This window comes from Oncorhynchus masou, chromosome 13, assembly GCF_036934945.1.
Source record: "Oncorhynchus masou masou isolate Uvic2021 chromosome 13, UVic_Omas_1.1, whole genome shotgun sequence".
NCBI classification, from domain to species: domain Eukaryota; kingdom Metazoa; phylum Chordata; class Actinopteri; order Salmoniformes; family Salmonidae; genus Oncorhynchus; species Oncorhynchus masou.
In genome coordinates, this window is record NC_088224.1 from 30,310,834 (window position 1) to 30,325,217 (window position 14,384).

The 14,384-nt window shown below is 43.5% G+C and overlaps 1 protein-coding gene across 2 annotated transcripts in view; it reads left to right on the forward strand.

The window, feature by feature from the left end:
• LOC135552072 (trafficking protein particle complex subunit 9-like) overlaps nt 1-14,384 on the forward strand; it is a 310,740-nt gene that overhangs the window by 106,023 nt on the left and 190,333 nt on the right. For both annotated transcript variants that reach the window (XM_064983454.1, XM_064983455.1), the window contains one exon: nt 1,451-1,569. In XM_064983454.1, coding sequence (XP_064839526.1) covers nt 1,451-1,569 — 119 coding nt within the window. The remainder of the gene's footprint in view (nt 1-1,450; nt 1,570-14,384) is intronic.

The following is a 14,384-nucleotide window of genomic DNA, read 5'->3' on the forward strand; positions in this document are numbered from 1 at the left end:
ACAGCTTTGACTCCTCTTGTATGAAAAGCAGAAGTGTGTGTGGAGCGGAGAGGTGGCGTTGCAGAAATTCACAGGACCTCTTTTGTGGAAGACTTTGTTGATGATTTTCAGTGTGTCATTGTGTATTAGATCAATTCACTGTCACTAATATAATCTGTAGTGATTTATATTTAGTGTCAGACTCTCCCGCTCGGGCGAATGGAGAGAGAGTTTGAGAGAGAGACGGCGGGAGAAAGAGGCAGGGATAGATGGAGAGTGATGGCAAGAAAAGAGAGATGAGGATGTGCGCCGTCGTCGTCAATCTCTCCCCCCGTTACTCACTGTCTCTCTCTCTCTCTCTCTCTGTGTTGGTCTCTTTATTTCCATCTCTCTCTGTCAGGATCAGACATGAAGATGTATGCGTGTCTGGAAACAGGCTGAAACAGGCCTTTTATGGAAGCTCTAGTCAATGGAGAGACTGTTTATCAGTGTTCTCTCTTCCTCTTTCCCTCTCCTCATTCTGTCCGGATGCATATATCATCTCTTTCTGTGAGTAGGATATGGAGCATGAGAAAGACACAATGCTGACTGACACTGTGCCAGCTCTAGTGGTTCTGGGCTCATATTCACAAAGCATCTCATAGTTGTTATGATCTAGGATCAGGTGCCCCCTGTCCATGTAATCTCATTCATTATGGTCTAAAAGGCTAAACTGATTTGAGAACAGCAGTCCTACTGATTTATGAATGTGGACATGCCAGCCATGTCAGTAGAATGTGTTGGAAAGCTTTGTATCAAAGAGGAATATGGAGTCGGAGCAGGCGGGCTCGAACGGTTTGAACTGTTACTCCTACCACGTTGTTCTCCTGTGTGTGTGTGTGTGTGTTCGTTGGCGCGTTCGTAATTGCGTGTGTAAGGCGAGTGTGTGTGTGTGTGTGTGTGTGTGTGTGTGTGTGTGTGTTGTGGCCCAGATCTCTGCAACAGCTAGCCCAGTGATTCCCTCAGGAGACAGAGATTTTTCCACTGACGTCAGAGAGACTGGTTTCTCAGTGCCTACGTCACACTGTGGGGTATTCTGTAGCGTAGTTAGCTGAAAATAGTAACCCCTTCAGTAGCCATCAGTACAGGAAGCCGATCTGGCTGTTTGATGCTCCTCTGAAGCTCTCTGGAGGATTGTGTTGTTTACAGCTCTGAACTCTGCGTTAAAAAAGAAAGATGGGTCTTTAGCTACTGTTTCATATTCTGCTCACAAAATGTATTTAAATGATCATGTCCTCGTTTTTGAAGAAGAGATAGGAGTTGCTCCTGACTTGACTAGGGAAAACTTTGGGTTCAGGGAAGCTCTCACCCCAATATGTTTTTATGCTTATGTGAGTTTAAACGACTGTCAATGTAGTTAAATGAAATGATGTCTGGCGTTACTGTCGTCGTTTGTCTTCTGACTGGCTGATTGTCTCTGCTGCTGTTCCAGATGGCATCAGTGTGACAGGCCTTCCCATCTCCAGCCCCCTGAGACAAGTCCTCAAACCCCGGGCCGAGACCAAGCCCCTGGGCAGCGAGTCCAGCAAGACAGACTACAACCACGTCAAGGTAGGACTGACACCTTTCCTCCCCTATTTTCTCTAAACAATGTTCTCTTTTATTACCACAGTGAGATTGCAGCAGGAACATTTCTCTAATGAATCATTTCCGTGACACTTCACTCATTTGAATTTGATGGCTTCCGAAGGTTGTTTTATTTCCCTCCTCGTATTGCTGTCTGTCTTCCAACCCATTTTCTGATGCTGCAGATAAATAATGAGCCTATCATGTTGGGGGTAATAAGGGTGGGTGTGTCCGTTTGTTTAAAAAGCAGAGAGGGAGCTGAGGACAGACGGACAGAAAGACACTCAGACTGTAGCTTTTCACACGTAGAAAAAAAGGCACACAGAGGGTGACGAAGGCACACAGAGGGTGACGAAGGCACACAGAGGGTGACGAAGGCACACAGAGGGTGACGAAGGCACACAGAGGGTGACGAAGGCACACAGAGGGTGACGAAGGCACACAGAGGGTGACGAAGGCACACAGAGGGTGACGAAGGCACACAGAGGGTGACGGGGTGAAAGGAAAGAGAAGTCCAACTGTATTCAGTTCTCTACTACTGAATCAGTGTTAGGCCTGTTTCTAGCTTTTTCATTTCATTTTTGTTGTTGTTTTCAGAACCAAACAGGCACATTACATACAACACTAAAACCTGTTCCAATACACACACCGAGCAACTTGTAAATAAGAACGGAACAGCAATAATAGAAAAGACAATTAAACCAAATGAACAAAACAAAGAATAAAGGTGATCTCCTCAATCCCAGAAAAAATGTGTCTTTAATAGCAGTGTTGATGGATTTATTATTTTAAAAGAGGGTTATCCCAGCATTCCAGTGATACCACGTTCATTTCTCATCTCCTAAAATTGCACGTGGCAAATCAAATAAATGAAATTACAGCTATTTATATTACAACACTGTCTCAGACTTTGAAAACGCCTGACAAAACCCATTACATATATAGAATCTATACAGGTGGAAGAATGTCATTCTTAATTCCCTTATGTTGCCCTCCAACTCTCCACTGTAAATATGAAGCTGTCCATTCCATTAGTCGACTGGTTGAGCTTGTTAAGAACAGAGTAGAGCATGACATACAGGCAGCTCAGCGTCTCAGTACAGATTAGGTTGTTTTGACAGTTTAGCTGCAGAGGTAATCCCAGGACTGGCCAATTACACATCGTGTGGTAACTCTGCCATTATGTAGCCCTGTGTGTGCGTGTTCACCTTGCGTCCATTTGTGGAGCGTGCATTCCGGATAACGGACATCAAATATGGATAAGGTGTGATTTGCATCTCCCTACCTGTGTTTGAGTGTTTATAGTACCCGTCAAAAGTTTAGACACCTACTCATTCCAGGGTTTTTCTTTATTTGTACTTTTTTCTACATTTGCTGGTGACACTGTCTGTGATTTATTTAGAATTCAAGGGCTATTTGACCAAGAAGTAGAGTGATGTCGTGCTGCATCAGATGACCTGGCCTCCACAATCTCCCAACCTCAACCCAATTGAGATGGTTTGGGATGAGTTGGACCGCAGAGTGAAGGAAAAGCAACAACAAATGCTCAGCATATTTGGGAACTCCTTCGAGACTGTTGGAAAAGCATTCCAAGTGAAGCTGGTTGAGAGAATACCAATAGTGTGCAAAGCTGTCATCAAGGCAAAGGGTGGCTACTGTGAAGAATCTCAAATATAAAATATAGACTCACACTGTAGATTTGTTCTTAGCTGGCCTAGTGGTTTAAGGTCAGGCATAATATCACTCATTCCCACTATTCCTCACTGAAAACAACTAAAACCTACATGGTGTCTGCCCACTATTCCTCACTGAAAACAACAACTAAAACCTACATGGTGTCTGCCCACTATTCCTCACTGAAAACAACAACTAAAACCTACATGGTGTCTGCCCACTATTCCTCACTGAAAACAACAACTAAAACCTACATGGTGTCTGCCCACTATTCCTCACTGAAAACAACAACTAAAACCTACATGGTGTCTGCCCGCTATTCCTCACTGAAAACAACAACTAAAACCTACATGGTGTCTGCCCACTATTCCTCACTGAAAACAACAACTAAAACCTACATGGTGTCTGCCCACTATTCCTCACTGAAAACAACAACTAAAACCTACATGGTGTCTTCCCACTATTCCTCACTGAAAACAACAACTAAAACCTACATGGTGTCTGCCCACTATTCCTCACTGAAAACAACAACTAAAACCTACATGGTGTCTGCCCACTATTCCTCACTGAAAACAACAACTAAAACCTACATGGTGTCTTCCCACTATTCCTCACTGAAAACAACAACTAAAACCTACATGGTGTCTGCCCACTATTCCTCACTGAAAACAACAACTAAACCGACATGGTGTCTGCCCACTATTCCTCACTGAAAACAACTAAACCTACATGGTGTCTTACCACTATTCCTCACTGAAAACAACAACTAAAACCGACATGGTGTCTGCCCACTATTCCTCACTGAAAACAACAACTAAAACCTACATGGTGTCTGCCCACTATTCCTCACCGAAAAAACAACTAAAACCTACATGGTGTCTGCCCACTATTCCTCACTGAAAACAACAACTAAAACCGACATGGTGTCTGCCCACTATTCCTCACCGAAAACAACAACTAAAACCTACATGGTGTCTTCCCACTATTCCTCACTGAAAACAACAACTAATACCTACATGGTGTCTGCCCACTATTCCTCACTGAAAACAACAACTAAAACCTACATGGTGTCTTCCCACTATTCCTCACTGAAAACAACAACTAAAACCTACATGGACTGCCTTTTCTGTCCGTTTTTGCTCAAAGTAAATATACGTTCTATTGAAAGCCATAAAGAACATATCCCATTCATACTGTATGCAGATGAAATGCCTTGTGTGCCCAGATTGGGTCAACCAACTGTTTTTCACACTGTAGTTATACTTCATAGATTATATTTAGTTTTAGCCTTGTCATTGGTGTGTTTCATAAGCTTTTATCTTCATCGACCTTTGTGTGTGTGTGTGTTGGCAATTGATGTTATTCTTCAATAACAAAAAACTCCAAAGCAAATCAGGGGGTGACAATTAGGTTTATTCAAAGAGGACAAATCATAGATGTTATGCTGGGAGGTAGATGTTCAGTCTCCCCTGTCCTCAGCTTTTCTCCACAGAACAAAGAAACAGGATGCCATTTATAACCGCCAACCATAGCTTGGGGTTGACCAATCAGAAGTCCTTGCAGTACAACTGGGCCAATGGCCAAATAACAAGTACCCTGCTCCAGACTCAATGTACAGACCGTAGCTCTGAGTTCAGGACTGACACTCCACAGATTCTAAACAGCTGTTGAACTGAAGACCAACTATTTACATTGACAATTCCCTACTGGCCATTAGTACTCTATTTAGTTTAGTACTCTCGTCCTCTCATCCTCTGAGTTGTGTATTTATCTTCAGAATATTATTGTGTGTGTTTTAGCTTATCTTCGTCTCCATGCTGATCAGACTGCCTGTCCAATAGGTACCAGTGATGTTTCCCTCTGAGACACCTGGTGAACGGTTCTATTCCTTGTCATTATGATATTTCTACTCTGTGCCTCTGCATTTGTTACAGTGGTTAGCTACACATAACAGCCTGCCTGAAAATGACAGGCATTTGCGTGCGGAATATTCTCAGCGATTCCCAGGAAATAAGATAAGGCTGTTCTGTAATCTGTCGACAGGAAGTGAAGGTGAGAGTTTGTCCCTTGACCTTTGTATTGCTAACTGTTACTCCCCATAATTTTCCCACTACATGTTTTCAGAAATGTGTCGACTGTCAGGGGGAAGGACCGTCTCATGTTGAAGGAAGTCTCACTTTTCAAATACCATTCTGTTCGCAAGCCATTTGCACATTTGCAATCAATTAATGGACTATCCCCTATTTTCACTCTGTCTTTCCCTGAGGTCTTGCTGTGGTTCATAGTGTTTGTGTGTGGTATGCATATTTGTGTTTGTTTGTTTGTGTTTGCGTATGTTTGTGCGACAGTGTTGCTCTGTAGCATCTCTACGGTCTTTCCTACCTGTACAAGGTTGGGACTCAGGCAGTACAGGAAGAGCTTAGTGTGTGAAAAGGACAGCTCCATTGTATGGTGATGTAGGTGAGAGAATGGTTTGAGGGACAGGCCTGGGGAGTGGGGAGGACGGAATAAAGTAATAAGCCCGCTGGTCTTTATCAGGGGTGTAAATTAGTCATATTTCAGCAAAATTTGCCATTTTGAATCCAAAGTAGGTGACCGACGTGAATCGTGCAGATCCGATGAGAAAGGTTTTGGGGGGAGGGTGAGCTTTGGATCACTACTGGCGGTAAATGAACGAGTGACGCACGTTTGGAGCAATACTGGCTGTATCCAAGGCTCAGCCAATCGTTCACATAACAACAGAATGCAGCACGCGACTGAAGAGAGAAGAGACAACCAGTTTGCTAGTTACAGCATCACTCTGGAAAGACAGCAGTAGGGTGCAAAGGCAGTTTGCCAGTTACAGAATCAGCGCTCGCTCTGGAAAGACAGCAGTAGGGTGCAAAGGCAGTTTGCCAGTTACAGAATCAGCGCTCGCTCTGGATAGACAGCAGTAGTGTGCAAAGGCAGTTTGCCAGTTACAGAATCATCACGCGCTCTTGAAAGACAGCAGAGAGAGTAAAGGCAGTTTGCCAGTTACAGAATCATCACGCGCTCTTGAAAGACAGCAGAGAGTGTAAAGGCAGTTTGCCAGTTACAGCAGTGCGTCCCTGAACAATAACGAAGAGGTAGGTGAGAAGCCTGACCATGGAGACAGTGCTGAGAAGGTGATGAAGCGTACTTCATGAGCTGTAACTGAAAAACAACTGGCATTTGGGAAGTTGGAGGTGAGGGAGAAAGTGTGGTGGACCAAGAATCTTTAGCATTTAGTATCTTGCTATAGTAGCTGGATCAAATTCTCTGTTAGCTCTGTTAAATGTTGAGCAACATTAGCCTACTTAGCTGATCAAATAATTGAATTTATTGTTTAAAAATGAGCTGGCTAATAAAGTCAGACAGCTAGCTAATTCACTATAGTATTAACTGGTATACAACTCTTTGCCGTTCCTCAAGTTATTTGAGTTGCTTACTGGACCCTGGCAAACTATGTTAACTAGCTAATGAACTAACTACTATCTGTGAACTAATGCTTTCCCTCTACAGTATGTGGTTAATTTTCAGAATGAGAGAATTAGGTGAAAAGGAGGCGTTGCTTGTTAAACAAGTGGATTGGGGGATGAAGTGTAGCTGATGCCGGGCCTGGCTTAAGCTGGATGCCACTATAGAGGTGAAAGAAACACCACACACTTTCCCTATTTCTATACAGTGGATAAAAAGGGGTTATGCCAGGTGTCCTCTCTGCCTGAAAGAGATCAATTAGGCCAACAAAGGGTATCATGCTCTGCTGGTACATTGTAGAACAGATGGCCACAGACAGAAAGTGTACAATGTAATGATGTGAAGCCCAAAGATATTGCTTTTGTTGTGTTGAACTTGACAGTAACACTTTTGTATGAGTGAGGGGGGATCGTTACATTTTTTTTTACTCAGTGGATGTTATTTTTGCACACATGTAGCCATTATCGTGGTCTATAATGCATGTTTGTTTCATTCTATTTCTACTTTTAAGATGTTTTTTTTTCCCCAAGGGCAATATTTCTATGTGTGTGTGGTCACAAGCATTATATTATAAAGGCTGTCATGGCTAACAGCAATATTAGTGTATTGTTTTTTTTTCTCAATTTGAGTGTCATTGCAGTAAAGTCAAGGCAACAAATACATTACATTTTTTAGCTGTACGTTAGGTTCACATGAACCACTTTTTGTCTTACACACAGAGACTGATCATATAGATCATATTCTTTGTTTAATTAGTTAAACCTGCATTTCCCCCAAGCAGGGATTTTTTTTTGTGCATATTTCAGTGCTACAAAAGTGTCACCTTTTTGGTCCCTCAGCAGTTTACATCCCTGATAAATAACCATTGAACTCAATGAATAGAGTTCTGTGGTGGTATAGTCATTTATGATCACATATTGAAACCCCCAGATAAACAAACCTACACCACACAATGCAAGTGATGGCAAACCTTACAGCCATAAAGACTAAGATATTAAATATGTTACATACCCTCCTCTACTTCCATTCATATTATCTTGGCAGAAACTTTACCTTCCCATGTATTGATTAATCCTCTCTCCACCTCCCCTGTCCCCTCCCTTCTCTCTCAAAGTCCTATGTGAGCATTTTCTTAATGAAAGAGGGTGGCCTTCCCTTGTCCGTATTGAGAGAATGAGAGGAGGAGAAGGCAGAGAGAGATTGAGCGGGAAAGAGCTTCTAGGAGAGAGAGGGTGAGTTTCTCCTGAGAGGGAGAGAGAGACCAGTTTTGTCATCCTCAGACTAGGCAGTAGAGGTGGCTCGCTGCCACAGAAGTATAGTTACAGTAAGAACAGAGCAGAGCAGGGGACGGAGGTTAGGGGATAATGTAATCCAGGGGAGATGAAGCCAGCCAGGCGGCTGGTTGCTATTTTTAGCCCTCTCCACTCTCTTCCTGGTGCTGATGTGAGATCAGCTCTGCGAACACATTCAGACCCAGCCTACTGATGGGGATATTCCTGGTGCTGATGTGAGATCAGCTCTGCGAACACATTCAGACCCAGCCTACTGATGGGGATATTCCTGGTGCTGATGTGAGATCAGCTCTGCGAACACATTCAGACCCAGCCTACTGATGGGGATATTTATAACTGCTGTCTGCTGTCTGCCTGCACAAGTGTGAAACTCTCGAATGGAAAAAGCATCTGTTCTCTGTGTTTTGTTGTTTACCATTAGGCCGAGCTACAGTAACTCTTTGAGAGAGCATACTGCGGCATCCGTGGGGAAAAAACACAACACAAAAACAATCAAAAGGGAACAGGAAGTGGTTTGTGCACTTGTTTTGCTATTCTGATCACGATCATTGTTGTATTACGATCATGACTTAAGACTGCTAAGAAATACTCCTACAACACAGTTATCTCTGCATTAGATATCGTAGTTTTCTCAAAAGTAATAGAGATGCATTCTGATCAAACAGCTCAAGAAGGTCTATGTTCCATATGAAATATGGATGCCGATGTGAGATGGGCGATAGGAGATATTTTCCTCCTCCAGGCTGAGTCTCATGTTTAATTTACAATAACTTGTCTGCATCAGAAACTGATCTGATCTACAGAATCACATAATGCTTGAAACAAGCTACAGAGAAGGTACATGGAAATCAATGTTTTTAGGAAGAACTGACATTGTCATTATTTTCTTATGGTGTTTGAACAAGTAGAGCTAGCGACTGACCTGTTTATGTTTTTAGTTGACCTCTATACTCTAGAGACCCCTACACACACAGACCCAGAGCAGTGCTGAGTCATCAGCCAGCAAGTGTGGTGTAATTGACAGTGGGCTCAGGAGGTGTGGTGTTCTACTGCTGCTCTCCTGTGGATCAACTCTAATACATCTCATATATCCTGAGAAGGCCAACCTTCTCACCTCCCCTGTTTCCCCCATCTGACCTTCTCACCTCCCCTGTTTTCCCCATCTGACCTTCTCACCTCCCCTGTTTTCCCCATCTGACCTTCTCACCTCCCCTGTTTCCCCCATCTGACCTTCTCACCTCCCCTGTCTCCCCATCTGACCATCTGACCTTCTCACCTCCCCTGTCCCCCTATCTGACCTTCTCACCTTCCCTGTCTCCCCATCTGACCTTCTCACCTCCCCTGTCCCCCCCATCTGACCTTCCCACCTACACTGTCTCCCCATCTGACCTTCTGACCTTCCCTGTCCCCCTATCTGACCTTCTCACCTCCCCTGTCCCCCCATCTGACCTTCCCACCTACACTGTCTCCCCATCTGACCTTCTGACCTTCCCTGTCCCCCTATCTGACCTTCTCACCTCCCCTGTCCCCCCATCTGACCTTCTCACCTCCCCTGCCCCCCACCTGACCTCACCTCCCCTGTCCCCCCATCTGACCTCCTCACCTCCCCTGTCCCCCATCCGACCTCCTCTCTCCCCCCATCCGACCTCTCCACCTCCCCTCTCCCCCCATCCGACCTCTCCACCTCCCCTCTCCCCCCCAGCCGACCTCTCCACCTCCCATCTCCCCCATCCGACCCCCCCCCCATCTGAAATTGGGCTGCCTGTGTAAACACAGCCAAAGTCTAAATAAACTTGCTACCAGAACCATTCATGCCTGAATCACACACTATCCATACACACCCCATAGGCCTACAGCCTGCGTCATTGCTTTCCAAAATGTCACCATCAAGATCGTTTTTGTGTTCAGTGTCACTCAATTCAGGAGGTGATTTGAATTTAAAATTCAAACGTGGAACTATGTTTGAAATAAATAGCTTCCCCTCTTCAGTTCAATGAAAATGACTTCCTTCTATTATTGAATTGGAATTTCAGTTTTCTTCCTGAATTGACTGCTTCAATTCAAATGGACCCTCACCCTGTAGGGAATGTTTACTCAAACATTTGTCATGTAATGTTTCTTTTTTGGTGTTTTATTTGTACTGGGAATCTGTGTACCTTTCTCATGATGCACGCTAGTCTTCCTGTAGTCTGGAGGCTTTCTAGAACAACTGTAAACATGTCCATGATGCTGTTTGTGTTTGTCCCTCCACAGTTGAACATTCTGAGAGAAATGGATAAGTTACTCCTAAGATACAAACGTGCTCAATCTGTTGTCCTTTGTGGATACATATGCAGACAGAGTACATATGTCTGAGGAAAATACGTACACACACACACACACACCCTCACCCTCCGACTAATAGGGAGATGCAACCTTTCGTGGCGAATAAAGCATTGATTTTAATGAGCATGTGCGTACCAGACTTCACACAATGTTCTCAATCTCCCTTTACCAGGTTTCAACAGCCACTGGTGTCATTTCCAGTGATCCAATGATGTCGCTCTATATTCTTCCCTATGGCTATTCATGTGATAGCGTTGATAACCTTCGTGACCATTCTGAGGCAATGCAGAACTTAAACGTTGTATAGTTCCTCTTGGAAGGCCATTTCTCACAATGAAGTGCTTACCTAGCTGACTAGCAGTTAATGGCCAAGACCCCTGCTCTTCTCTCTCTCTCTCTCTCTCTGACAGAGATGTGAAATGTGACCAGGGTCAGATCACTGGAATTAGGTATACTTCTCACGGTTGCTGTTTCTTTTGTACGCAGTCCGACCCTGCTACTCCTGTAGATTGAATGGATTTCACAGCTTCTGCACTTGGCAGTGTTTGACATTTGGTTAGCTTGGAGAAAGTTGGTTGGCTATGAATTTGAGAGAGAGAATAATTATGTTGATGACGGTTGAGCAATCAGGTGGCATCAGAAGCAGTGTGTCAACAGCTTTATTCCTCTAATCTATTCCCCTTCACACTAATTCACTTTCATCTAACCGCTGGCAGTTGTACTCCGGCTCCGCTAGTGGGATGGACACCTTACAGGTAGGCTTGGCGTATGTACTGTTTTCCGGGTATTTGGAAATGGCTACGGGATGGTTTTTCAATACCGTTGAAACTATTTCTTTTGACTTTTAAAAAAACAAATTAGGATATTTGTTGATACTTTGACGTTGCCATGAGCAGGACCGCAGATATTAGGGGCGACAGGTAGACTAGCGGTTAGAGCGTTGGGCCAGTAACCGAAAGGTTGCTAGATCGAACCCCCGAGCTGACAAGGTAAAAATCTGTCATTTCTGACCCTGAACAAGGCAGTTAACCCACTGTTCCTAGGCTGTGATTGTAAATAATAATAACTGACTTGCCTAATAATAACTGACTTGCCTAGTTAAATAAATAAAACATTTAAAATATTAAGATGAGCGAGCTGCAAGAATCTCACACAGTCACACACAGTATCTGCACATTCACAGGTTTGCTTGACGCTGTTCACAGCTCTCTCGGACGTCGTAAGAAGTGGACCAAGGTGCAGCGTGGTGAGCGTACATTGCGTACATTTATCTTTTTATTTGAATGTCGCCAACAAAACAATAAACAATACAAAACGAAGCTTTCCTGGTCTATAGTGCCACTAACAAAGATAACTTCCCACAATGCAAAAGGGGAAAAGGCTGTCGAAGTATGATTCCCAATCAGAGACAACGATAGACAGCTGTCCCTGATTGAGAACCATACCCGGCCAAAACATAGAAATAGAAAAACATAGCCCACCCAAATCACACCCTGACCAAACCAAATAGAGACATTAAAAGGCTCTCTAACGTGGTAGCCAGGTCACCAAAACTGCGGAGAAGTTAAGCCTCGCGCGTCAAAGCTCTTAGTTGTTGCGTGATTTGACCCACTATGCTGTTTACCTTCTGCGTCTACGTCATAACACTGAGTCTGTGTACCTTTATAAATACTTGCAGTCAACTTGTGAAATACGTTAAGAGATGAAGCTGATCACATTCTTCATTTCACCCATCACATTATTTTACATTATGAAGCTTACAGGTCACTTATTCCAAGCACACAAAGACGAGAGACCGGTGTTGTGCAGCACACACCATGTGATCGAGTTACAGTATGGAATTCACAACTAAATGTTTGGCGGCTAGATGTCTTGTAACTATTAAGTGAACTGACTAAAATGTGCTAAATACCCTGCAGTTGTGCATTTGGTTTGCTAATGTAGTTGCTAGATATCTAGAATCCCCTCCTAGATCAACAGCCTTGCTGTATCTAATATTGGTTTTGTGTGTGCAGCAATCTGTGAGTGACATTTTTTGTTACTTGTATAACTTTGACCTGGGATGTCTGTCCTGCAAATAGTTTATGTAAGACTGTATTAAATATTTGCATGCGTTCGTTAGCATTTAGCTAGAATTCACAATGGTATTTTGCATGTTTTTTAAATATATATTTTAATTGATTTTATTATGAACACAACAAATACAAAAGAAACAGAGATATACAAACAAGAGTAGATAAACCTGACAGACTTACATATCAAGATTAATTTTCAATTTGTTAAATAGTTTTATGGTGCATATTGCTCTTTTGTTTCTATATTTACTTATCATTTCAAAATAATATTTCAATTCTATCTTATATAATGTGAAGAGGGATTTGCTCACTGCCCACTTCATTTTAAGGACAAAGAATCTTCCATGAAAGATAAACAAGTTAACAATGAAAGTTAAATCAGGGTCCATATCGTTTGGTTCAAAATAAAACATATCAGAGTCTTTCAAATTAACATTAATAGTTGTTTCTTTGAAAATAAAATGGTCTAACTCACACCAAAATCTTCTGCCATAAGAGCAGTCCCAAAATAAATGGTCAAGAGTCTCTGGGTCACAACCACAAAATACACATTTGTTATCAATAGCTATTTTAAATCTGTGTATAATAAAGGTCTTCACAGGGTAGATGCTATGAATGAGATTGTGTTATTTATGGTATTTTGCATGTCGTTGTTAGCATTGCTAAACTTCAGATTGAAAAGTGCGCCAATTGTGTTCAGTGCCAGAATGACTAAATATCCTGGGATGACACCATGTCGGTATGAAGCTATGACAATCTGGATACCGTCCAGGCCTACTCAGAGGAAGTGCAAGCTGGGTCCTGTTCTGTAGGCAAGCAATGGGTGGGACATATTTTCAAACAGAGAAACAGGGAGATGCGACAGGAACCTGTCCAATAAATAAAAAAATACAGATTTTTATTTTCTGTTACAAAAAATGTTGTATGGAGGGAGAGAGGAAAAACCGAGAGGGTTGAGATCGAGGAAGAGGTAGAGCGGTATCAGAGGTAGTATGTGATGTTGTGGTGTCCTGCAGGGCTCAGTATGATGAGAAGACTCTCTGGTCTTAGTCAGAGGTGTGGAGTGTGTGGTGTGTGACTCAAACAGACTAGAGACTAGAAAGGGCAGGCCTCGTTCCCTCCCAGGCACACAGCTTGTTATACCTGTCTCTCTGGGTCCACAGAACACTGCATCGTCTAGCCCTTTTCTCTTCTTTCACTCCGACTCCCTGTAGAGACTGGGCAGGGGAATCTACTGTCTCTCTCTGCCTCTTTCTCTCTCTTGCTCGCTCTCTTTCTCTCTCTTGCTCGCTCTCTTTCTCTCTCTTGCTCGCTCTCTTTCTCTCTCTTGCTCGCTCTCTTTCTCTCTCTTGCTTGCTCTCTTTCTCTCTCTTGCTCGCTCTCTTTCTCTCTCTTGCTCGCTCTCTTTCTCTCTCTTGCTCGCTCTCTTTCTCTCTCTCTCGCTCGCTCTCTTTCTCTCTCGCTCTCTTTCTCTCTCGCTCTCTTTCTCTCTCGCTCTCTTTCTCTCTCGCTCTTTCTCTACATTTACATTTACATTTAAGTCATTTAGCAGACGCTCTTATCCAGAGCGACTTTCTCTCGCTCGCTCTCTTTCTCTCTGCCTCTTTCTCTCTTGCTCGCTCTCTTTCTTTCTCACACTCTCTTTCTCTCTCACGCTCTCTTTCTCTCGCTCTCTTTCTCGCTCTTTCTCTCGCTCGCTCTCTTTCTCGCTCTCTTTCGCTCGCTCGCTCTCTTTCTCTCTCTCGCTCGCTCTCTTTCTCTCGCTCGCTCTCTTTCGCTCGCTCGCTCGCTCTCTTCTCGCTCGCTCGCTCTCTTTCTCGCTCGCTCTCTTTCTCGCTCGCTCTCTTTCTCGCTCGCTCTCTTTCTCGCTCGCTCTTTCTCGCTCGCCCTTTCTCTCTCTCTCGTGCTCTTTCTCTCTCTCGTGCTCTTTCTCTCTCTCTTGCTTTCTCTCTCTTGC